General features: G+C 38.7%; 1 protein-coding gene across 3 annotated transcripts in view; it reads right to left on the bottom strand.

Annotated features, from left to right (window-relative positions):
• The window catches only part of SYNPO2 (synaptopodin 2), a 174,562-nt gene that overhangs the window by 12,216 nt on the left and 138,438 nt on the right, over positions 1-23,908 (bottom strand). Inside the window, exons 3-5 of one of the 3 annotated variants that reach the window (XM_050792332.1) lie at positions 22,176-22,987; positions 17,592-19,773; positions 12,196-12,521 (exon numbers count right to left, since the gene is read on the bottom strand). The exons of 1 other annotated variant lie outside the window; for it this stretch is intronic. In XM_050792332.1, coding sequence (XP_050648289.1) covers positions 12,443-12,521; positions 17,592-19,773; positions 22,176-22,987 — 3,073 coding nt within the window. In that variant the 3' untranslated portion in view covers positions 12,196-12,442. Of the gene's footprint in view, positions 1-12,195; positions 12,522-17,590; positions 19,774-22,175; positions 22,988-23,908 lie in introns of those variants that run through there. One more of the 3 variants, XM_050792331.1, reaches the window with a different exon arrangement.

Consider the following 23,908-nt stretch of genomic DNA (forward strand, 5'->3'; position numbering starts at 1 on the left):
TGAAAAGCAGAGGTCCTAGACGGAATACACAAGTAGAAGAAACCATGCAGGAAGCACGAGGTATTCTCCATTTTTCCATTTGCTCAAGTTGAAATTTTGGGAATCAATGTTGACTGCTCTCCATCTCACACTCCAGACCTGATCTGTCAGCACTGACTTCAAAATACATCCACTATTCGACCAAGTCTTATCAACTTTCACTGATGGCATCCTGGACTAAGCCACCAAAAAGTCTCACCTGGATTATTGCTACTGTCTCCTAATTGATTTCCCTAGTTGCATTCTCACTTCCTTTAATTTATTCTTAATATGCTAGCCAAAACAATCCAGCTAAAACTCAAGTCAGATTATGTGATTCAGTCCACTGATTAAAAACCTCCTATGGCTTTTCATTTCAAAAAAGGAAACACCAAAGTCCTTTCATTGACCTACAAGACCTCACAAAATCTGCCAACTGGCTCCTTGCATTATCTGACTTCATCTTCTTCATGTTCTCTTCCTTTCCCTTTGCTCCAGCCACACTGGCCTTGAACCTTGAACACACCAGGTACACTCATGCCTCAGGATTTTTGTACTTGCCAATCCTCTGGATTTTTGTACTTGCTTTCCCCAGGTACCAGCATGACTCCTATCTTGTTTTCTTCAGGCCTTGCTCAAATATTACATGATCACTCAGCTTGGCAATTCCCTCCCTCTCTCAGAATTCCTTACCTTTCTCCCCTGCTTTAATCCTTCTCTTAGACTTACACTCATCTAACGTAAAAAATATTCTACTTAATCATTTTATTTTTCTCTCTCCACCAGAAATTAAGGTCCATCTAAGGGTAAAGGTTTTTGTTTCCTTAAGGCTTCCCTAGAACAGTACTTGGCACCAGAATAGTAGGTGCTTCGTAAGTATTTGTTGAATGAGTGAATGATAATTTCTACATCAGGCTGTCATAAACTGAAAATTTGGTTATCTTCACCAGAATTTTAGGTCAGTTCACAAGATGCAGCCCCTCTCACATATCAGTTACACGTGACAAGGGACACAAACAGAACTATCCCCACCACCTTAAATATATGCAAACCAATATGCACCCCAAGTCACGTTCACCAAGACAGACAGGATTCGCCAATATTTATGAACAAATCAATTTTTCTAAACAAGTGGAAGATTTTTAACGTTTAAATAAATGATTTGCATTCAGTCAGTGGAAGTTTAAGAGTTTCAAACGGCTTTGATTTCACAATTGAGAAAAGTCTTAGAAAATTATGCATGAACCCTAAAGAGAACCTGGTATACATTTGCTAGATTAAATAAATAAGATCTAAGAAGAAAAAGATAAAGGAGATTGGAATTAGGGTTGAAGAAGAGCAAGCTGAAAGTCGATTTACCGTTTATCATAAGACTGCAAGGAGATGTTAGGAAATGGCAGCCTCTACTAACTAATCTCTTAGAGTCACTCCTAGCTCTAATGAGCCCTCAGTGACAATTTTCTTGACAGTAGAAACAATTCAACACTGGAAAAAAATTTCTGCATAGAGATATAGAATCCCTTTACCTAAAGGTCTTTAAATATAAAACAAATGCTCCCTTGAGATGATTTAGATACAACCAAGCTTGATGTCAGAGGATAAAAACACTTTTAAGGTCATTTTGTTTTAGTCTCTATAAAATAGTCTTTTCCTCATTCCCTAACACTTGCCTTCTTAAAGTGGATTTTAAGTTTACTTCTACCAGCTGGAGTTTTTGGGAATTCTGTTGTAGGACTCTCTTATCTAGAAAATGAAAGAGAGTTTCTATTTCTTTCAGCAGAAGTTCACAGTATTATTCTGCCTGCCAAGAAGGGCAGAGAATCAGGACTAATAAACCATATTTTTGAATAGAACAGTGGCCAGGTAATCACGTCGTTTAAATAGTTTCATGGGCCAGGCGCAGTGGCTCATGCCCGTAATCCCAGCACTTTGAGAGGCCGAGTGGGTGGATCATCTGAGGTAAGGAGTTTGTGACCAGCCTGGCCAACATGGTGAAACCCCGTCTCTGCTAAAAATACAAAATTAGTTGGGCGTGGTGGCTCATGCCTGTAATCCCAGCTGCTTGAGAAGCTAAAGCAAGAGAATCGCTGGAACCCGGGAGGCAGAGGTTGCAGTGAGCTGAGATTGTGCCATTGCACTCCAGCCTGGGCACCAAGAGTGAAACTTCATCTAAAAATAAAATAAAATAAAATAAAATAAAATAAAATAAAATAAAATAAAATAAATAGTTACATGAATGCAACGGACATACTCTGACATCAAAAGAAGAGATAGGGTCTTGTATGTAGCATATCTTCTTAGTTCTGTTACTGACTAGTCATCTTAGATTAACTTTTAGATTAAATTTTCTCTTCCAAAACAATAGACTTTTAAATAAAAAGTTTTACTTCCTGCTTCAAGGAAATCTCTTTGTGAGAAAGGGTAAGGCTTGTAAATCACAATGGAGGCCAGCATCTTATATTGGAAAGAATGGAAACTTGGACGTCACACTGACCTGAAAGTTCTGCCTTTGTCTCTTGTTATCCATGCAATTCAACTTCTCCCAGCCTTACTTTCCTTAATTGTAAGATGGGAGTATTGCTGGCTACAGTTTCAAGATTATGGGCAGAGTAAAGATTGTGTTTATAAATGGAATGCCACGTAGCCCAACAAATGGTGATTATTTTTGTTATTGTGGGAAGAGACTGTGTGGCCCTAAAGGTGTCAGAGACCTGGCAGGACCTTTTGTTCAAGAGGCAACTGCAAAGGCAGGCTGCTGACCCAGGATAAAAATAGGAGGGAGACTTGCCTTTGAAGTGGCATTAGCAGTGCACGCCTCCGAGGCTGCTGTGCCAACCCCTGCTGCCCTCCTGTCATCAGAACGCAGGCAGCTGGGCTGGCCAGAAACATTGCCACTGACCTCATCTCCCTGCTAGGTCTAAGTGGGCCAAAATATACACTTCTTGATTTTTTTTAAACCTTCTGTTATAAAAGAATAAAAATAACGATGCTCAGTTTAAGGTCGAGAAGACCAACATGAGGGAGGAATGTGTGCGTATACTTTTGTTGTCTCTTTCATCTTTGAAGCAATGATAATAATAACTAAAATGTATAAAACTTTTACTATGTACTAGCTACAGTTCTAAACACTGTATTTGTTACCTCAGTTAATCCTCTCAACAACCTTATAGCCTCCATTTTGAAAATAAGGAAAGTGAGGCATATAAATTAGGTAATTTACCCTAATATTACCCTAAATTAGGTAATTTTCCCTATACAAGCCAGTATGTGCTTGTATAGGGAAGTTGGAGAAGTAAAGCTATAGGTAATAAAATTTTATTTAAATAATGTATGTTAAGGCGTTAACTCTGTTTACAGAAAAAACTACTATACCAGCAAGTTTTACCCTCTTACCTTTCTTTATTCTCAAAAAAGAAGTATGTCACTCTACAAGTTAGAGCCTGTGAAAATACTTGTATTAATATAGACTGTGTTCTATTTAAGTAGCTGGGATTGCTGTTTTAATTTTTTATAATTCTTGGGGAACAGCCTTATTTAAGTTTATTTTCATAAAAGTCTGGTTTAATTGGTTCAAATGTAAAAAATAAATCTGTTAAACACATTTCAAAATATTTTCTGAAGTTTTCTCTTTCCTCAAAAGATTTAAATAGTAAACGTCATTCATTTAGATTCCCACGGTAGAAAAAGTGAATAATATATATAAAAAGTTCAGATTTCATCAGTTTCTATGGAGAAAAAAGTAATTTTCACAATAAACAAAGGATGTTGATCTTGTTTAAAATAAATAATCTTTTGACCTTGTGGGAGTTTTTTAGGGTTTTTGCTTTTTTTGAGACAGGGTCTTGCTCTATCACCCAGGCTAGAGAGCAGTGGGGCTATCATAGCTCATCAGCCTTAACCTCCCAGGCTCAAGACACCCTCTCACCTCAGCCTCTCAAATTGCTTGCAGTGAGCCACTGCACCCAGCATGTGGGAAGTTTTTGTAGAGAAAAATGTTGGTACCTGTCACATGGTAAGCACTTAATTTATTATGAGAGTCATGATTATCACTATAAAAAACATGTTTTATATTGTATTCAGTTATAATTACGTGACTGCTATTTGAAGTGGAGCTAAAAGCCCTTAAGAAAAATTATTTCCCAACTAAAATGCCTTTTGCTTTTTTAGAGGAAAATTTTATCAGTTATGACTTTAAAAACAAGGACTCTTAAGAAATGTGTGCATACCATGTAACAACCTTGATTTGGCTTTTGCACAATAACATTCCCCAAACTTCCCACTGATGTGTTTAGAAGCATCCTCTGTTCCAACTTCTAATTACATTAAAAATCTCTGACAATTCAAAGCTAGTTAATGGCAATGACGAAGACACATCAGCAACTATACAGTGTGTGACGACATAATTTCACAAAGATGTGGAGAATACAGGATGAGGAAAGTGACTGACTTGACCTTTGTAACTGTTTTTCTGACCATTATGTTTCTAAGCTTATTAAATGGAACCTTTGATTAATATCCTGGGCCCTGGGGAAACTGTTTAACCTACTGTTCTTTGAGACATGTAAGATTTACTCCCTATCATATTTATGTTTTCCTGGTCAAAAACATGACCCCAGGGTGAGGTTTAAAATTAGGAATCATAATCACTTGAACCCGGGAGGCGGAGGTTGGTTGCAGTGAGCCGAGATCACGCCACTGCACTCCAGCCTGGGCGACAGAGTGAGACTCCATCTTAAAAATAAAATAAATAAATAAAAATAAAATTAGGAATCATAAATCCAGCTCTTCATCAGGAAAGGCATCAACAGCTTGTTTTCTTAAGCACAGAGTAGAAAAAAATTATGTTCAATTCCCTTATCACATCTCTGGTCCAAATGGTAAGTTTTATTTAATGATATCTTTCCTGTTTGAGGGAATTTGCACAATAATTTCATGTATGTCATTTCATTTTAGAGACATGGAGATGCCACAAACTATGTGGGATTTTCAAATGTATGATTGTTTTGCTGGAGGAGAAACATGAGTTAAAGCGAAATATACAATGATGGTCACGATCATGTGCTTTTCAAATACAAATGGGAAACAGGAAAAATCTTTAATCAGAAGTATCCCAGTTACATTTCTTCAGAATAAGCAGCATTTACTTCCATTGAAAACACTAATTCCAGATATATTTGTAGTCTGTCATTAATAGTTGAAAGGATGTCTCGGGAGGTATTGGAATGCATCTCTACTTATTAAACATTTGAAATTAGAGACCAAATACTTAATTTTGCCCATGGCTTTAGCGCTATTACAGCTGGTTTTTATTGGCATAGCTTTTTTTTTTTTTTTTTTTTTTTTTTTTTTTTTTTTTTTGAGATGGAGTCTGGCTCTGTCGCCCAGGCTGGACTGCAGTAGTGCGATATGGACTCACTGCAATCTCCACTCCCGGGGTTCAAGCGATTCTCCTGCCTCACCCTCCCGAGCAGCTGGGATTACAGGCATGTGCCACCACGCCCAGCTAATTTTTGTGTTTTTAATAGAGGCGCGGTTTCGCCATGTTGACCAGACTGGTCTTAAACTCCTGACCTCAAGTGATCCACCCACCTCGGCTTCCCAAAGTGCTGGGATCATAGGCGTGAAAGACCACGCCTGGCCGGCATAGCGTTCTTAATGCATTCATGAAGCTGCAATGCATACTTGTCTAGAGATAACATTGCATGTTAATACTACAGCAAATTTTGCTATGTAGACCACACATTTATTAAAAGGATCTCATTCTTTAGTATTCTCCTGACTTCTCCCCATCCCAAAGTTTGCCTTCATTTTGATTGGATTTTAGGTATTTATTGACTATTACAATTGTTAAATAATTTTTTTCACTTTTAGTATTGATTCATACAAATGCATTGATGAATTTACAAAAATATTATGAATTAACTCAAATACTACATCAGCCCTCTTAACTGCTATGGATATATAATCTTAGCCTAAGATAAAAAGTCACTTCTGGAGATACTAAAATGGCTAGGCCCTCATCAATACACATTTGAGAGAAAGAGAGGAAGAGAGAGATCCTTCAGTAGTATGTATGTCTAAATTCTTAAGCAATTATCCATTAAAAAAATAAAAAACCTGGCAGTAAGCCGAGATCATGTCACTGCACTCTAGCCTAGGTGACAGAGTGAGACTCTGTCTAAAAACAAAACAAAACAAAAAAGAAAAAAAAAACAAACAACCAAACAAACAATAAAAAAAAAACAATGAACAGATTAGTCATTCATTGACCACATGGCATCAAGCCTGTGCAGTGATCTAGGCTCCAGCATTAACCCATCATTTATAATATCCAGCTCTCCCATTAGTCTTTTCTCCTCCCACTGGTAAATGTACAAACATATATTTCACATCACAGAACTTCCAAATACGTCACCATCTTTTTTGCTTTAGAAATAAACTTTAGTGCCTCAAAGTTTTGAAAACAATGTGCTCATTACGATCAAAGCCATCACCAAGTGGGCCTGCCTGTTTCTTTGTTCTGTACACTCTTGTAACATGTAAGCAGCCTCTGACTGAGTTTGCATTTTGTTGACATACTACTCTATTTGCCAAGATTAATGTTAAAGTTAAACAAAAATATTGGGCTCTTTCCCTTTGAGGCATAAAGTGCATGAACTTCCTTTTTCTTTTGAAAATTTTATAATCATATTTATTTTCATTTTAAAAAGCTAATACGCATTCAAAGTGCTTCGAAATTTTCCTTTAGCCTAGATCCCAAAATAAGAATGTTTAGATTACTGCCAGATAGACTTAAGCTAGTTATTAGTAAGAACATTTTGGATTTGGAGATAACAGAGTCTAGGGCCCAACAGCCAAGGGAAGTCATACCATCCTTTTCCCTAGAGATAAGAAAAAACAGCCAAGGAAATTCAATCTCTTTTCTAGATGATAAAATTGTATCATTCTATTCTATTCCTAGAAATATTTATACTCACTCTTGATTAGAGGCAGGGGGTCAGATAAAAATCACATCTCAAGACCCCCTTTAGTCTTTTTTTTTTTTTTTTTTTTTTTTTTTAAAAAAAGAATATTCAAAGCAAATTGCAATGCAATGAGTTTTAGAATGGCTGCCTGTGAAGCGCTGAGAGGGAAGGAGGGTTTGCTGCCATCTCCTGGACGTTTGAAATAAAATCCGCAGGATGAGTGCTTCAGCGCCTGTTCCTTTTAGACAGGGCACTAAGACTGTGGAAGCAGGTGCAGTTTACAAGTCTGGCTGTCCCTGACTGGATAAACAGGAAAACTATTTATGGGTTTTAAAGAATAAAGTTGACTTAAGTGGTTCGCATGTTAGAAAAGTGTTTTTCAAAGTGTAGTTCACAGCCCATTAGCATTAGAATCACCTAGGTTGAATGTTACAAAAACAAATTCCTAGGCCCCACCCAGACCTAGTAAATCAGAATCTCTAAGGTGGGGCTATCTCTAAGGTGGGGAAATCTTAATTTTACACCAGGAGCAAAAATTGGAAAGTTACATGTTGCAACACCATGAAGGGAATAGTTTGCTCATACTAAAGTGCTGTATATAAAGGAAATCATAATAGTCCATTCAATGTAAAACTAAAATTAAAAGTTCTAAGTAGTATATTTAACATTGCTCTTTATTTCAGTAATACCACCCACAATGAGTTGTGATATTTCGGTGAGTATTTCATAATGTAGAATTCAAAATCTAGCCCATATTGGACTTACGTGAAGAATTATGATCCGCACCACTTGATAAACAGTAATAAGTCATCCAACCACAACCAGCAGACTATGAGTGTGAATTAAAAAAACAAAAACAAAAACAAAACTCCTGACCAAACATCTAATTGTGGAAGGATTGGAATGAAACCTTAAATTAGTACTTTATATTAGTTCAACCAATTCCTTAGAGATTCTTAGCTCTAGAAAATGGTTTTGTGAACATTTCTTTATCAGTGTTAGATATGCTAGGTGAAAAAAGAGCTAATGGGTTTTTAGTGCAGAAAGAGATCTAGTTTTGCTTTATTTTCAAATGTAATTAAATGGCGCAAAAAGAGAGTAAAACTAAATCAATTTAATTGTTTTTGAAACAAAAGCTATTCTGGATTCAGATACAATGTTCAGAATCTCAGCTTGCTTTGATTTTTTATCTTCAAGATAAGTCTTGACTTCTGCTTCTGACTCAGAAGGATTCTAGAAGTACCAGAAAACCCACAAAAATTCCCTGGGTTTGAAAGGCAGCTGGAATATTAAGTTCCTCCCTATGTCAGTGGCTCAGCTTCTTAGAACTGTTTTTCATCACTTGCCCTGAGCTGGGAGTTTGCTCTGTTCAGGCCAAGGTTTCACTCTTTCTGTTTTTGGAAAGTGATCATGCTTCTCAGGCAAGAGGATCAATTACTCTAAAAAGGCCAGGTTGCTGACCCTTTGTCCTAGGACAGTGTGGAAAGGAGGGATAAGGACAGCTGTGAGCTGCGCCCTCCTAGGTCAGCCCAACTGTTGCAGGTCTGAAGTGGGGTAGTCTCAGGGATAGAGTTGCCAACTGCTCCACTTTCAGTGTAATAGGCCTATTTAAGCTTCAACTGTGCTACCAGGTTACTCAGGATACCAGCTATCCTGTTTAGAGAATATGTTTGGTTTACAAACATTTCCCCAGAAGAGCTCTCTTCATATTGCTAAGTCCACTACATTCATTCTATTTAATATTGGTACTTTGAACTGAAACAGTGTCTTTATAGTAGAGGCTCAAAGATGATGTTAAGTTTATTTTATAAAAATATTGAACCAGTCTTTTTGAATCTGGTCTCATCTTTGTATACCACGAAAAGAATGCTAGCACAATAGATGAATGCAAAGCAGGAAAAAATGGACAAACAAGCTGAATACAGAGGAATGTAAACATATAAACTTCAGTAAGAAGAAAAAAGAGAAAAAACAAAGATCTCTCAATTAACAACTCCTGGGAATAGATTTCTTGTGTCAGTGTGAGATTGATAGCGACACTACTTCTACCTTTTCTATTTTAGTTGTGGGTCTCAAAGTGGGATTCATATTAACAGAGAACACAAAAGAACTTGTTTAATTGTGTTTTCCTCATTGGAAGTTTTTGAAATAGTAGCTATTGTTTATTGAGTGCCCCTTAGAATAATAACAATAGCTAACATGTGTTGAATACTTTCTCTGTGTCAGGCACTGCTTTATATACATAATGCATTTGTTTCATTTAACCTTCATAATAACTTGTGAAGTACACCTATTATTGTTTCCATTTCACTGCTGAGGTACTGAAGCACAGGGTGACTGAATCCTTTATCTAAAGTCTCCCAACCAGCAGGAGGCAGGCCTGGGACTCACAGGCAGGCAGTGTGGCCCTAGAGCCCACACTCTTAACCACTACAAATGTATTTCTTGTGGGCTCAAGGTTTACACGTCTTATCTCATCTAATAGTATGTGAAGTTCATTTAAGACATGATTACTTTTTGCTTTTCCTAAATTAAAAAAAAAATGTCTTCTTTTTAATTTAAAAAATTGGAAGGAATCTTAATCTCTGCATTATTGTTACTGAAATTTGAGGGTTTCTCTCATCACTATTCTATTCTTCCTTTATTTGCCAGGTATAAATTACCGTAACTCTGGTAATATATGATGCTGGTTGGCTGGAAGCAGTAGGTGTTTGAGGCATTTGGTCTAGTGCATTGTGAGAATTTGTTCAATGGAAACCAGCAAAATGTTGAGCTTCCCTTCGCCATTATTGAGTTACAATAAGCAAATAGGCTGATGGAAATAAAAACTACAGCTTTTCCCCATGTACCCTGTTTAAAAATGTCTATCGCTTGGAGCTACCACACTCTAAGATGTTTCAGTATTTCTTACTTTGATTTAGAAGGTCCCAGCACTTTGGGAGGCCGAGACGGGTGGATCACGAGGTCAGGAGATCGAGACTATCCTGGCTAATACGGTGAAACTCCATCTCGACTAAAAAATACAAAAAAACTAGCCGGGCGAGGTGGCGGGCGCCTGTAGTCCCAGCTACTCAGGAGGCTGAGGCAGGAGAATGGCGTGAACCCGGGAGGCGGAGCTTGCAGTGAGCTGAGAGCCGGCCACTGCACTCCAGCCTGGGTGACAGAGCGAGACTCCGTCTCAAAAAATAATAATAATAAAAAAAAAAAAAGAAGGTTTAGTGTAAACTTTGGAGTTATCTCTGAGACATGTAAAACTCATCACTTCTGATGAGCAGTTCCTTTTATCTGTGACCTGAGTCTTCTTGCAATTAAGGGAGATATTATAGCCTTGCGGTTAGAAGACGGCCATGGATTTTGACTGTTGGGTCCTGAGGTTTAGCCCTACCATGTTACACAAGTTCCTTAACTTTTCTTTACCTCAATTTCCTCATCTTAAAGTGGGATGATAATAGTACCTACATCATACTTTCATCATTTTGTGGTGACAAAAAAAAAGTGCTTAGAATGGTACCCAGCATATCATAAGCCCTCATAATTGTTACCTTATTAGTGGCTCTATGATTTTAAATTAAGGCAATAAAGCTCTGCAAATGTAATGAGTTTTTACAATTAACCTAGAAGCTCACATCTTCTTTTTTTGAAGTTGGTGTTGGGACTATTCAAAACCCATGTTTAGAATCTATTACACTAGTTCCTCAGGAGATGTTTTCAAAATAACAATGATATATAAAAGGAAAAAAAAAAAACGACTGGAAAAAATGTAAGGTTTAAAAGTGTCCTTGCTGGGAAGCCTTTGACAGAAATAACTGTTGAGAAATCTTCCACTGAGGAATCTTTGAGGCAGGAAGGGTTTGCTGCCTCATGCACTTGACTGCTAGCCTGACTGGGATTGGCACCGTGACACTCTAAGATTCCAGGGGTAACTATTTTTCAGAGTGTAATCTGAAATACTGAAAACTGTGACTCCCTCAGTAATATTCTGTTGAGAATTATTCTTGTTGAAATGCCTTAAATTATTATTGATTTAGTAGCAAGCCATGCTAGGTGCTGATTCACTACTTAATAAGAAAGTTCCCTGAATTACATTTAGTTAAAATGGCAGAAAGCCAAAGGGAGCACTTCCTTTTATGCAGAGACTTTGATTGTGCTTTATTTTTAAAAATCACATTCTTCCCCCTTACCAGCCGATGAACAACACCTATTCATTCTGAAATAAGAAAATGAAAGAATTTTGAGAAGTCACACAACATTGCTGTCAATTTCATTTTTTTTTTTTAACTAATAAAACAGATGCTTCTTTCTCAGAGATGGGTTTTCACTTTCAACATGCATCATAGCATCTGATTTTCTGAGCCATCTTGGGAAATGGAGTCTTTCCTAGTATCACTGAATGTGGTCAAAGCCATCTATGAAGCATAGACAGTAGGCTCTTGGTGAATCAGTTTGGGAAATTCACAATTAAGCAGTCTCAGGGAGTGAAATTCTGGGGTCTGATGAGACTGTGGAAACCACGTGGTACTGTAGGGAGAGCACAGGTTTTGATGCCAGACAAATATCTAAGTCTAACCCTAATCTACTGCTTATAAGCTTAGTGATTGTTGCACAAGTTGTTTAGCTTCTCTGAGCTTAGATACCTCATCTGTAAAATGGGAATAATATCTTCTTTTTCAGTGTAATACTGAAGAATAAATGAAATCACAGTATAACTGGTTAAGAATTCAGGCTGCAGACTGAATCCAGGGGCCATTACTTAACATTGTATGATCTTTGGCAAGTTACTCAACCCCTTTGTGCCTCAGAATCTCATCTGTAATCTGTAAAATGGGGATAATATTCATACCTAGCTCACGAGGACTGCTGATTAAAAGCAGTAATCTGTGAAAGATACTCAGCACAAGTCAGGGCCCAAATTTTGTGCTCGGCTAATGTTAGCTATTATCAAAACTTATGTAAAATATTTAACACACTTCCTGCGTATAGCAGAAACTTAATACATTAACTCCTATCTTTCCCTCAGGACCCATGAGATTATTTGAATGACTGCTACAGCTTCTGTCCCCACCCATGTCATCCTAACTTGAACCAAAATGCTTCATACTGGGTTCTTGCGTGGCCTTGATTATTGTGCCAAATAAAAGTATCAAAGATTATCTGACTTCTACCGTGTATCCTGAAGAAAAGACAAATCAAAACACTATGGTTTTTGTTATTTACTTCCAAGAAGAACATTTTTCTGTTTATTCTTAGAATGTGCATTTTTTTTTTCAACTCATGGCCAAGTACAACCTTTTGGTTTTTAAAATTTTTTCAACTCTGGGCCAAGTACAATCTTTTGATTAAAAAAATTTTTTTCATGAACAAACCATCACTAGTTATTAAAGAGCCGAAGAAATAGGAGCTGTGAAAGCAGGATTTCTTCATGTTACCTTTGAATGTTGTTATTTTGAGTATTATCATTATCAGGTAGAGGAAGAAAGGTAGGCTGGGAAGTAGATCCTTATGATATCTTGACTACAGATCCCAGATTTACATTTCACCAGTCACAGAGCACATGCAATTTAGATAAACATGTCAAGAATGACATAAACAGAGGTAAACACGAGGAGCTTTACATGTGGAACCAAAAAATAAAAATTAGAAAAATTATTACCTATATTAACAAAAAATTGCTTAAACTCTAGGACTCTGTAGAAGTCTAGCTTTCTCTCCTGTACACTTGGGATGCACTTTATTGGCTGGCAAACCTTTGATAACATCAGAAGTCTGAGAAATGTCTGACAAGATTTGATATTTAAAATTAAATTTCTCTTTATTCAATTGCCATTGAGTAGTGCTGTGATTTCCAAGTGCCAGCTAGTTTGGTGTACAAATATACATACCACGGAAACATACAGTTTTTTTAAAAATTAAGAAACTGGCTGCACCTGACAACATCAAGAAAAAAGATAATTCTGATTCAAGGGCTTCTCCAGAAGATGGGGTTTCATTGGCATGACGCTCATAGGATGACCTGTTGTTTTTGTACTATTTTTTCTAGAACCATAGAGGGATGACAGTCACTGGTTTCTTAGAGCAATTTTGCCTGGTGTCTGGATCCTGTGGGAATTTATTAGCTTGCTTTGTGGCCCTTGACCAACCCTGGTGGGACATCTAGAGAAGAATTCAATTCTGCTTTTTCCCAGAATAATTGTTGACTAACTCAGCAGCACCAAAGTGTCACAGGCGTCTTTGTGTCCCCCAGAGTCCAATGATATGTGGAACCAAGACCAGCGAGGGTCATGTTTCTGGGAATACAGTGTTGGCTCTTAGAATTTATATATTTTTTCTCATGAACTTATAAAAATGTTTAAAAACAAACTCAACAACTCTGATGTTAAAAGGGAATGAGCACACGCCCCACGACTTCCCTCTAGAAGCATTTCAAGCATTTAGATTTTCAAAAACAATCATTTCTTTTTGATGACCATGACTTCAAATGCCATGCCTGCTGGGCCAGTGGTGACTCATCAAACAGCAACTGATTTCAATAACTCACCCTTAGAATGTGGGTGCTTGCAGGAGCCCTAATTTATAACTGGATGAAATCATACGCAGCAAAGGGCCTTTATTTGATAGATTAAATCTAAACGCAGACACTAACAGCCATGTGTCTTCTGCTCTTAAGAGGGTTTACTGTGAAAGAGCCACACAGAGTGTTCGACATGCCACTCAGCAGTCAAATGACCTTCAAAGTTCTTTAACCTTGTAACTGCAAATAGGAAAATGGTCTCACATACGTTAGTCCACCCTCTTTCAATGTAGACCATGTGTATTTTACATCTCAGATGTGACTCATGCTGCCAGGCTAGAATTTAGGCTGTGTGATAATTCTCAGCTGTCCTACAATGCCTGCTTCTTGAAAGAAGTCGACACTTTCTAGAACAGCTAAATAACCTGGGCTTATTTTAAAGCACTATTTGTAACTCAGATTGGTTTTCCTATGGTTAAAATAAGTCCTTCTTGTGAAAATTAAATAAAACAGTCAATTCAAAGGCTTTATACACATTACCACTAACAATCATACTAAACATATTTTGAAGTACAAAGTTTGACATGCTTTAGAATGACAACCCAAATGTGTCTTATAAAACATGTTCCTAACGAGGTATGCTTTACACTACCAATGCAGAAACTGTGTATTTCTTCCTCTCTAAAAAACAGGATGTGTCAAAATGATAAATGTTGTAAGATTAAAGTGGCAATGCTCAGATTCCCACTCTTACCAGTTCTGGGATTCACTCTGCCCTCCTAGAAGACTGAGGGGAATATGCTGTACTTACATGTCCATGGAACCTTTCTTCCTCCTAGAATCCCAAGTGTTATGCAGATTCACTACAGCACAATATTCCGGTCAGGAAGAGAGGTTGACACATGATTAAGGGGAAACTTGTGGAAAGAGAAATGTTTAAGGTCCTGCAGAAAGTCAGTGACTGTGAAGACCTTGTTCGTTTATATTCTAGTGCCTGTATTTAAACCGTGCAGTGGATTTGGGATGCTATACATAAGGTACCTAACATAACATAGGAACTCAGTAAATGATTGTCACTCTTGAGCTGGCAATGAAAATCGACTTCGTGGATGCTCTGCCTAGAAATTATGCTAAGGACAAAGGAAGAAGCAAAGTCCTAAAAACCAAACAAAAACTGCCTGCCTACACCTCGTAACCAGCGGACCAACCAATCAAAGTAATACCAACACAGCTAAGCCAATAACACTCAGATTGAAAATGTACCCCCTGGGAGGGAGGCTGATGTCTGGAGGTCTAATTCCCTTCTGTCACACTGACATCACTTCCTTGGCCCCAACCTGAAAGGTGGCACATACAGCCCCCTGGTGGGGAAACAGGGAAAGCAAATTCCTCTTACTCCAGGGAGCCGGTTAGTCCTTCTCCCTCCCACTTCCCATCTCCCTCAGAGTGAGGTCAGACCTTGTTGTGGATCTGGTTTTGGAGAACTTCCACCCTCTTCTATAAAGTGGGACTGTATGGTCCAAGATGAGACCTATGCTGCCAGTGCCCAGCTGAAGTTGTAGATGCTTTTACTGCATGCCTGACATGCCTCTTATAAGGTTTTGGGGAACTCCAAATAGTCCCAGGATGACCAGAAGACATAGTCATGTTATTTGCGTCTTTAGTTATCAACTCCAAATAATGGCTCTGCTAAGATTGCCACCTGTCCAACAGGAAATGGAAAGAAAACACTTCTCATTCCTGCATACCACACCACTAGACAACTGGAAATACTTCTGGGTCATTACCATCCTAGGAGACTTTTAAGCCTATGATCTCAAACTGACTACCTGTGTGTTCCATGTCTTTCCTCTAATTCATGCCGTTCTTTAAATGCTATGTTAAGAATGCAAAGCTATAAAAATGATCTTTTTTCCTGCTGCACCATAAGAAGCCTTTTTTGGTTGTTCTATTACAAAAGAATTCAAAATGCAAGCATTCAACAGATTTCCTTTGCAGGGAACAAGTAATACAAACAACTGTGTTATATAATGAATAGATTGCTTTTTTCCTTTATCCTGTATTAATCTTAATTGGTTTCCCAAAAAGGCAAATAAGAGACCAAGCTACAGCCTGTGGTTGTAACCTCTAGGTAAATTTCCGCCAAAAGCAATGAAAGATTTTCCAGAGAAAAAGCAGAAGAACCAGCCCCATTGTTCTGCAGCTGACTTAATTCTCCTTTTTATGTTTTAGAAAGACCTAAAGATTACAGTTTTACAATGTATGGAGAAATAGATGTGCTAACAACAATGAAATGGTTGTGGGAGCCATACAGAGAAATGTCAGAGAAATTACTTAGATCAGAATAGCTCATACAAGGAAGATTTTTTAAAAATATGGACATTGAACAGATAAAGAAGACAGTAATATTTTAATAGGATAGTGAAAAATATAGCAGATTGACAGTGACAGCAGAAAAAGAACAGGAATACAGATATTTTCAGAAGATTAAAATGGTACTGTGTACCCTCAAATCAGGCAAGTTTTTCTGAGAGGTCTCTAAACATATCTCCTGCATAGAGCAGATGATTTTCCTTGGAGCTGTCATAAATGCTTTATAGTTCTCTACATTAATTCACGTCGAATATTTTCCATGGTTGGTCAGACTCAGACTTAAAATAGATCTGAGAAAGGTCTTCAGGTTTACTTTCAGTACCATTATTCACTTCATAGCCAGCTGGGTGACGACATGGTGTGTGGCCAATTCAAGTTTACAAGGTAACCTTGCCTGAATTATCCTGGTCCATTGAATACAAATAATAAAGTGAAGGTGAGAGAATAGAATTACAAGGAACATGGGAGAAGCAGTTGTCAAAAAGCAAAACGAACACAAGAAAAAAAATCTGTGAGATCACTCAGAAATGATGCTAATAATTGTGTGTTCTCACCCCTACAGTCTCCACACACACGGGGTTCCTCGTGCTTCACAATCAGCCCCTGTCCTCAGTCAGTAAACCTTCAGGTCCCAATCATGTGGTTTCTCCAGGTAAAACAACAGCCATGCACCTTATGTGCATCCTGCTTTTTACACGTTACTTCATTATCCTGTGTACTCTACCACTTGCCTCAGCTGAGGAAAACAACCTTATGCTTTCATGGGCAACTGGAGATCTAATCACTTAGTTCCTTAAGTAACCGGAGAGGGAGGGTGGGAATCCATCTTTAAAGATAATTATCCTTCTTTCCTTATCCCATTTACTTCATTATTATTATTATTATTATTACTATTACTGAGACAAGGTCTCACTATGTTGCCCAGGCTGGTCTCCAACTCCCGGCCTCAAGCAGTCCTCCTACCTCGGCCTCCTAAAGTGCTAGGATTCCAGGCACGAACCACCATGCCCGCCCCATTTACTTTAAATAAGTCTTCTGAAATGAGTTTATATATGTGAAAACATCTGGCAAAAAACCTAATACATAATAAGTGCTCAGTAATTATTAAGACCCTCTTTCTTACCCACTTCTTACTAAACTATATACATTCCAACAGCCCTCCGAGTACCTTCTCTGTGATATCAAACGGGTGGCTGAGATTGAGAGACCAGAGCTGCTCCCTGTCCTCGATAGATTCTTTATTCCTTTAACACTAGTAATAGAGATAAGGCACTACCTAAAAGGGAAATCTCAGTCAATATAGGTTATACTTTCACTACATTTGAACCTTTCAGCATGGGAGCACAGCTGTTATGTTACGTAAAGGCTGATTCCTGATGTTTGATATCACTGATCACTGTCTTTCTTGTGGCTACAGCACAAATCCTAAGTATCCTGCTTACTTAATATAATGGTACATGTCTATTTTTGGGTGCTCCTGGATTTTTTAAGTGTGCAAAGAAGATAAATATATTTTAGGTCAATCTGAGTTGGATTTTTGACTCATTAAAAATATTATACTCCTTGGACCCAGAATAGGAGGTGACATATCTGAAATTAAGTAAGTTGAGGACTTTGCTAGGCATTCTCAGGGACTCAAGAAACACTGCAAACAATTCATTTCAAGCAAAGTGGACACTCAGCTTCAGCTACAAGATTACTCTTCCACAACAGATGGTTTCCACACCTGAATTGTGACACCACTTTTCTTGGCTGAGAACTTTGGCCTTGGTGCCACAAAATAAGATGATGAGGCTGATTCTTGCTTTGGCGAGGTGGGAACGCCCACAGGCACTGGGGATGCACTGACTGGTGAGGAGGCCTCTGCAAAGAAGGAAGGAGGAGAGGTATAGGCTGGTACCGAGTACACTGACGAAGCCTGCACATTCGTAGGTGAGGCAGCATTCACTGGCCGGGGAGGAAGAGCTTGCTTCATGGCCAGGGCTGAATTGACCTTGACTGATGACTTTTGGGGGAGGCCATCCTTTGCATCTGGAGGTTGGAAAGTAAACAAGGATGCATTGAGCTGATACGGTTGGTGCTTCATGACATCTAATGCATTAAGGGGTTTCTTCCCCTTTTTCTTGCCGGGTTTGGAGGCCTGTGCGGCTGATGGCTGAGACTTGAGAGCAGCCAGTGGGTAAGAGGGGGAGTGGATAGGATTATAGGCCACAGGAGGAGGTGCTCGGACATTGGAGGAGTACTTCCAACTGGCCGGGAGAGATGGAGTGGGAGACTGAGCTCGAGCAGCGTGGGCCTGCACCGTGTCTGAATCCACCACATACTTCTCCATTCTCGACTGCCTCTTAGCAAAGAGCTGAGCTCCTCTCCCGCTCATTCCTGGAAGCTCATTGGATGGTCCCACTGCACCAGGCTGAGCAGCATTGACTGCTGCTGTGGAAACTGTTGGTTTGGGTGTGTAATTCTGACTGGCTACTGCTGCTTGTGGTCCTTTGAAGGGACCAGCCACAGTCAAAGAACTTGCAGGCCGGGCAGGAGGGTAAGAAGGCTGGGCTATTTTGATGGAGGAGACAACGGTGCCCTTTGATGGGTTGGATGTGGGGAAGGCAGGAGGTTGGGTGGGAGCCACTCCTGGAGACCAGACTGGGGAAACTGGAGTTACTGGTTGGGAGGATGAGGACTTGACAGCAGGTTTTGGAGCAACAGGAGGAGGGGTCTTTTGTTTGGCAGAGGAGCTCTGCATGAAATTACAAGCCTCTGCCCCCAAGCTGAGGTAGTCTTCTTCCGGTCCGGAATCACCTCCAGCTCCAGTGCCCCGTTTGCCTTCTGAATTTTGAAGCAGTGACAAGAGTTCAGGATTTGGGCTTACTTTGGGCTCTTTAAAAGTAAACATGGGTTTTGTCGTGCTTCTCCTTTTGGCCTCCTGCAATATTCCTGTTCTTTTTGCTGGCACTGAGATCCTCTCATCTCGGGAAGCTATTCGCTCAGATGAATCGTAAAAGGCTGGCTGGGACCAGGGGGCAGCCTGGGGCCATGGAGGGGGCTGTGCTGGGCCAGCAATTGGACTTGATACCCCTCTGGAGAAGGCGTCAGGGGGTGGAGTGACTGCAGAGTAAGGTGGAGGTGCAGGAAAGTCAGCAATAGGACTCGTCATGTTTCGGGTTGGCGAGAAAGGGGTGGCTGGCTGATTCACAGACCCTGGGAAGGGTTTGGCCGTTCTATTCATGGGGGCCATCCTCTGGATGTTTGCTGTCTCAGATGCCCCAGTGAAGCCATTCTGTTGAGGAACATGGCCAAGACCATGACTCACCTCGATGTAGCTTTTGCTCACAGAGCTCTGCGTTCTCACCGACTCTTCCTCCCTTCTTTGGTAAGAAGTCATAGTTCTCAGGCCATCCGTCTGGGCAGCACCTTGTTCTCTGCTTGGCGTTCCACCTACCTTGTCCTCTTCTTTTTGGGCTGTGATCTGATCCATTCTCTCCCTCCTCTTGGCAAACATGAGGGCTCCCTTGCCTGTGGTGTCTGGTAACATCTCCATCTTGTCCCCTCTGTTCAGTTTCTTTTCAATGTTCACCAGTCCAGAATCCCAGTCAAAGTTCACAACTTGTGTGTTGTCGTCAACGTCAGACAATAACTCTTCATCCACCTCTGATTCGCTTGCACCAAGAAATGCTACTTCACATGTATCCTCCTTATCACCTTCTTCCTCCTCGTCCGCCTCTCGTTCAAGCTCGCCAGTACCGTAGCTAACTAGGGTGTATTTCCTGGCCCTCCGACGTCGCTTCTTAAACATCAACACCCCCTTGGAGTTGGGGTTGGGAGCATCTGTTAGAAGAAGGGCAATGCTTTTGCATTTAGATTTTGCTTCCTTCACTTGTTTTTCTGACAGGCTTTCACTCCTCCTGAGCCCTAGGGAGAGTAAAAAAAAAAAAAAAAAAAATTATATTGAGCTGATGAGTTCAAGGAAGACACCACAGCAACTCAGAAATGAACTCTCCTGGGGGAAAATAAATATGTATAAAATTGTCATTGAGTACTGAATTTTGAAGGAATCCAACACATTTCTTTTTCTTATTTCTCTTAACATATTTCCTTCTACAATAATATACTGTTCTATTTGTTTACATAAAAACATTTTATATATGCTGATTAGAATATATGTTTCATACATTTGTTTCTCTAGAGATCCTTCCACTTTAATAATAAAAACTGGTTAGTAAATGCCAATTAATAGGATAAAATTAGAATTAAGAAGGACATAAAGACATAATATTTTCTGAAAAACAAGATGAGATATATCTCATACTTCCATATTTTAAAATAAAGTGTCAATATAAAACTGTTTCCAGGAATCTTAAAAAGGGAGGAGTGTCCCACGAAGATGTTTCAAAATTTTCTAAATGTTTTAATGTAATGAATTTAGCTATTTAGGTTTTCTTCTTTCTCTTTTTTCTTTTTTTACTCTGACAACTGCCCCAAATCTTTCCATTCACAGCTACTGGATTAATACAAATTTGAAACACTGAATTAATCGTTGAAGGTACTGAATCAATAATTAGTTAAAATTCAAAATATGACATTATTGTAAATACATATAAGAAGCTGTAGCTACAAAGTTTTCTAGACAGATTTGTTGGTAAATGTATTGCTATTTTGGAAATACAATATTACTTTCCTTGCAGCAAGAATGAATCTTGGAGAAATTTAAAAATTGACTTGTGACCCACTTAACTGTGTAAAAACTGATGCAGAAATCAAGTCATTTAAAACAAGAATATGATGGTTATAAAATAAAAATATTTAAAATTTTCTTTCATTATTACTATTATAAAAAATAAATTGGTGGCAAATTAATTTATAGCAACTAAACATATAGCATCTATCATTTATAATTTATAATTACATCATGTTTTCAATGATAATGAGTATGAGTCCCCTAAATTTTTTAATTTCTCAAAATAGTTAAGTGGAAAATTAAGAAAATTTTTTTGACTATTTTATGATTGAAAATTAGCTCTTTTTGTCACAGACTTAATGGTTAAGTTTTAAAAAATAAAATATAATCCAAGGAAATAATTTTATAATATGATTACAGGCATTTACTGGTGATCAAATTTTCTAGAGAAAAAATAGTTGAAACTGAGGTTATTACTAAATATAATTCCTTTTTTGACTAGTGTTATACAACTTATTAAACTGACAGTCACAGTTGCACAGTTGCTGCTAACTTCACTGCCAACATGTAAGGTATGTGAATGGTGTCTCAATACTCTTGTTTAATATGCTATAAATGTGAAGATGGCCTACAGATGCTTAAAGTATAAGGAATGATTAACAACACTTGCCAATAAAGCTACAAATGGTTATGCTAAAAATATGCTTTGAAAGGAATAACAATAGGTTAGAAGACTTAAGATTCTACTTTGAATAACTGAATTCATTGCCATTGTGTATCATATATACAGTCAAGTGCCTTTGCCTGTCAGCCTTTACATCCTCAAATAAAATTCCAAAATTAGTAAAAAAAAAAATAAATAAATAAATAAATAAATAAAACAACAGAAATCCTAACACCTAACTGCAATTCTTATCCCTATTCTTCTTTTTGTCTTCTCTCCCCTGGGTAAAACAAAATGCCATACAAAGCACTGAATTTAAATATATTTTATGTTTGGAGACATTTAAATACCTCCACATGGCCCTGGAGACTGACTTCTGCGTGTAGAAGGTAGATGAAACACTTTGCAGTCTAATGAAGACTTACAAAACGGAGAGGATCATGTAACTCCTCACTATACATATGTCCTTGTCTGTCAAACTCACTTCTGCAAGCATCATCAAGCTGCACAATGATTTTTTTCAAAACGAGGATCTGCTTTTGATATCAGTGGTAGAGCTTTTATTTTAAAGACACCTCTCAGTAGCAGACTCAACAGTTTCTGACATTTAAACTGAGTCCACATGACTTCAAGTGCTTTCTTATGCTATTTTAACATGAAATATTTCAACTTTCTGAAACAAAATGAATAGGCACATTGACAATATTATTTTCTTTAACAGTTCCTGTGCCTTTGGGGATAAAAATAAATTCATGAAAAATGTTTAAATCTATATGAAGTTCAGACTTATTGCTTCCCATTTAGAAACTGGTATTCTCCACAATTTCACATTTGTGATTTTGTGCATTAATTAAATATTTCTTTAAGCCAATGAGAAACAAGAAAAATCTTGCTGAAAAACTCATGCAAGCAAAGAAGCAGCAAAATGCCCCCGACTCCAAAGCTCCTTCTGACAGCCCAGGCAGAACTTACGTGCATGCCGCGCTCGGTGCTTGTGAGGTCTGCTGTGATCCTTTTCCGAGCGTGGATCTTCTCCCTGCTCTGTGCCTTCTGATGAGACGGCAAAGGATACCAGAGAAGGAGGTGCTTCTGACTGCCCTCCTTCCACTGGAGAATCCACACACCCCTTTCCTGCCTGAAGCCTGCACCCTTCTGTCTTCTGCCTGTCAGAGCAGTCGAGGATCACTTCCACCCGGGGCAGTCTCGCATCTCCTGCTTCACTTTCCTGGATCACTCTCAACTCTCTGCCACTGGAGATCTGGATTATCTTGCTGGACCTCAGGAAAGGGTCTGCTTTCTGATTAGTGGGGATCGAATTTATGTGGACAATCTTGTCATGTGACAGGTTAGGGTCTGGGTCAGGAGACTTAGATTTTTCGGGTCCCGGGAGAGCCACTACAGGGCCACTAGCGCCCTTATGTCTCTCCTGTGAAAGGGACAGTTGCAGCTCAACCACAGGGCCAGGCTGTTCGGCTTCTATCTTCTCCCTTAAGATCAGCTCTTCTGTCACGCGTCCTCTTTGGGAGTCAGGCATTTGGGGAGCCCTCTGGTAGCTCAGGCCTGTTTCTTCTTTCAAGCTCCCTGCACAATCGGGACCACTTCTTTGATCCTCAGCTAGGGGAACTTCAGTCTTGACAGGGGTGAGGAAGAACTGTGTGCACTGGGTCTTTGTGGCTGGTCGGATCTGCAGGGTGGTACTTTCCACATGACCCCCATGTGTGAGATGCTCGAGGTTTTTGTTTTCATTTTCAGATATCAAAGCCTCACTTATTCCACTGGATGGTCTGCACACAGAAAAATCATTCCAGACACTTAAATCAGACTATGTTACATCTGCCAAAGAACTTCCTGACACTTTTGTGATGTCTAATACATGATATAGTCAAAATATTTTCTTCTAAATGTCAATTGCAACATACTTGAAAACAGAAGGTGGCAATATGTTCATATTATTACTTAAAGAGATACCAAATAAACTTTTTTAAAAGCACAACAAAACGCTTACGCAAGATTATGAAACCTGAATCCATCCTAAATTCAGCTTTTATTTGTAAAAAAAAAAAAAAAAAAAACACACAAAAAACATGGATCCCCTTTATCTGTAAGTACTTGGAATCTGGGTATCTCCGATAATGAGTTTGCTAGAATGTGACAAAACATTTCAATGTCTTTTTGACTAAGTTTTAGTCTAGACATTATGAAGTCAGATAAACATATCCAGCACCTTCAGATCAATCTTAACTTACAGATAACTCAAGAAGGCCTTTTTGAGGCTGTGCTTTCTTGAAAGGAATGAAATAGAAGCTGTTTTTTAAGCCCCAGTGAGCATGTGTTTTGTAATAAGTGGACCCAGCCCAGTACTCTTGTGTAAAGAGAAATCCTTTCCATGCTGCAATGAATCATTAAGTCATGGAGTATTTATAATCTGAAATGTCTCCCTTTCTTCTATTTGAACCTGTTTCTTGGAGCATTTTCTTTTTAGGATATCTGAAGTGAAACTGTTCCTTTATCTTTCAGCTAAGGAGCCTAGAGCTGTACACCACATTTCTTTGATTTGATCTTCCCGGTTGTTTGTGCAAATTTGGGTTTGTGAGAAGAAGCCATGTCAGTTTAAGAGTTAAATAACTTCTTTCTGAAACTCTAATTTAAACTGTAAATGTTTTTAGAAGTATTATTCACAGAACAGCTGTAGGAAATGCCTTCAA

Source organism: Macaca thibetana, chromosome 5 (genome assembly GCF_024542745.1).
Source record: "Macaca thibetana thibetana isolate TM-01 chromosome 5, ASM2454274v1, whole genome shotgun sequence".
Taxonomy (NCBI): Eukaryota; Metazoa; Chordata; class Mammalia; order Primates; family Cercopithecidae; genus Macaca; species Macaca thibetana.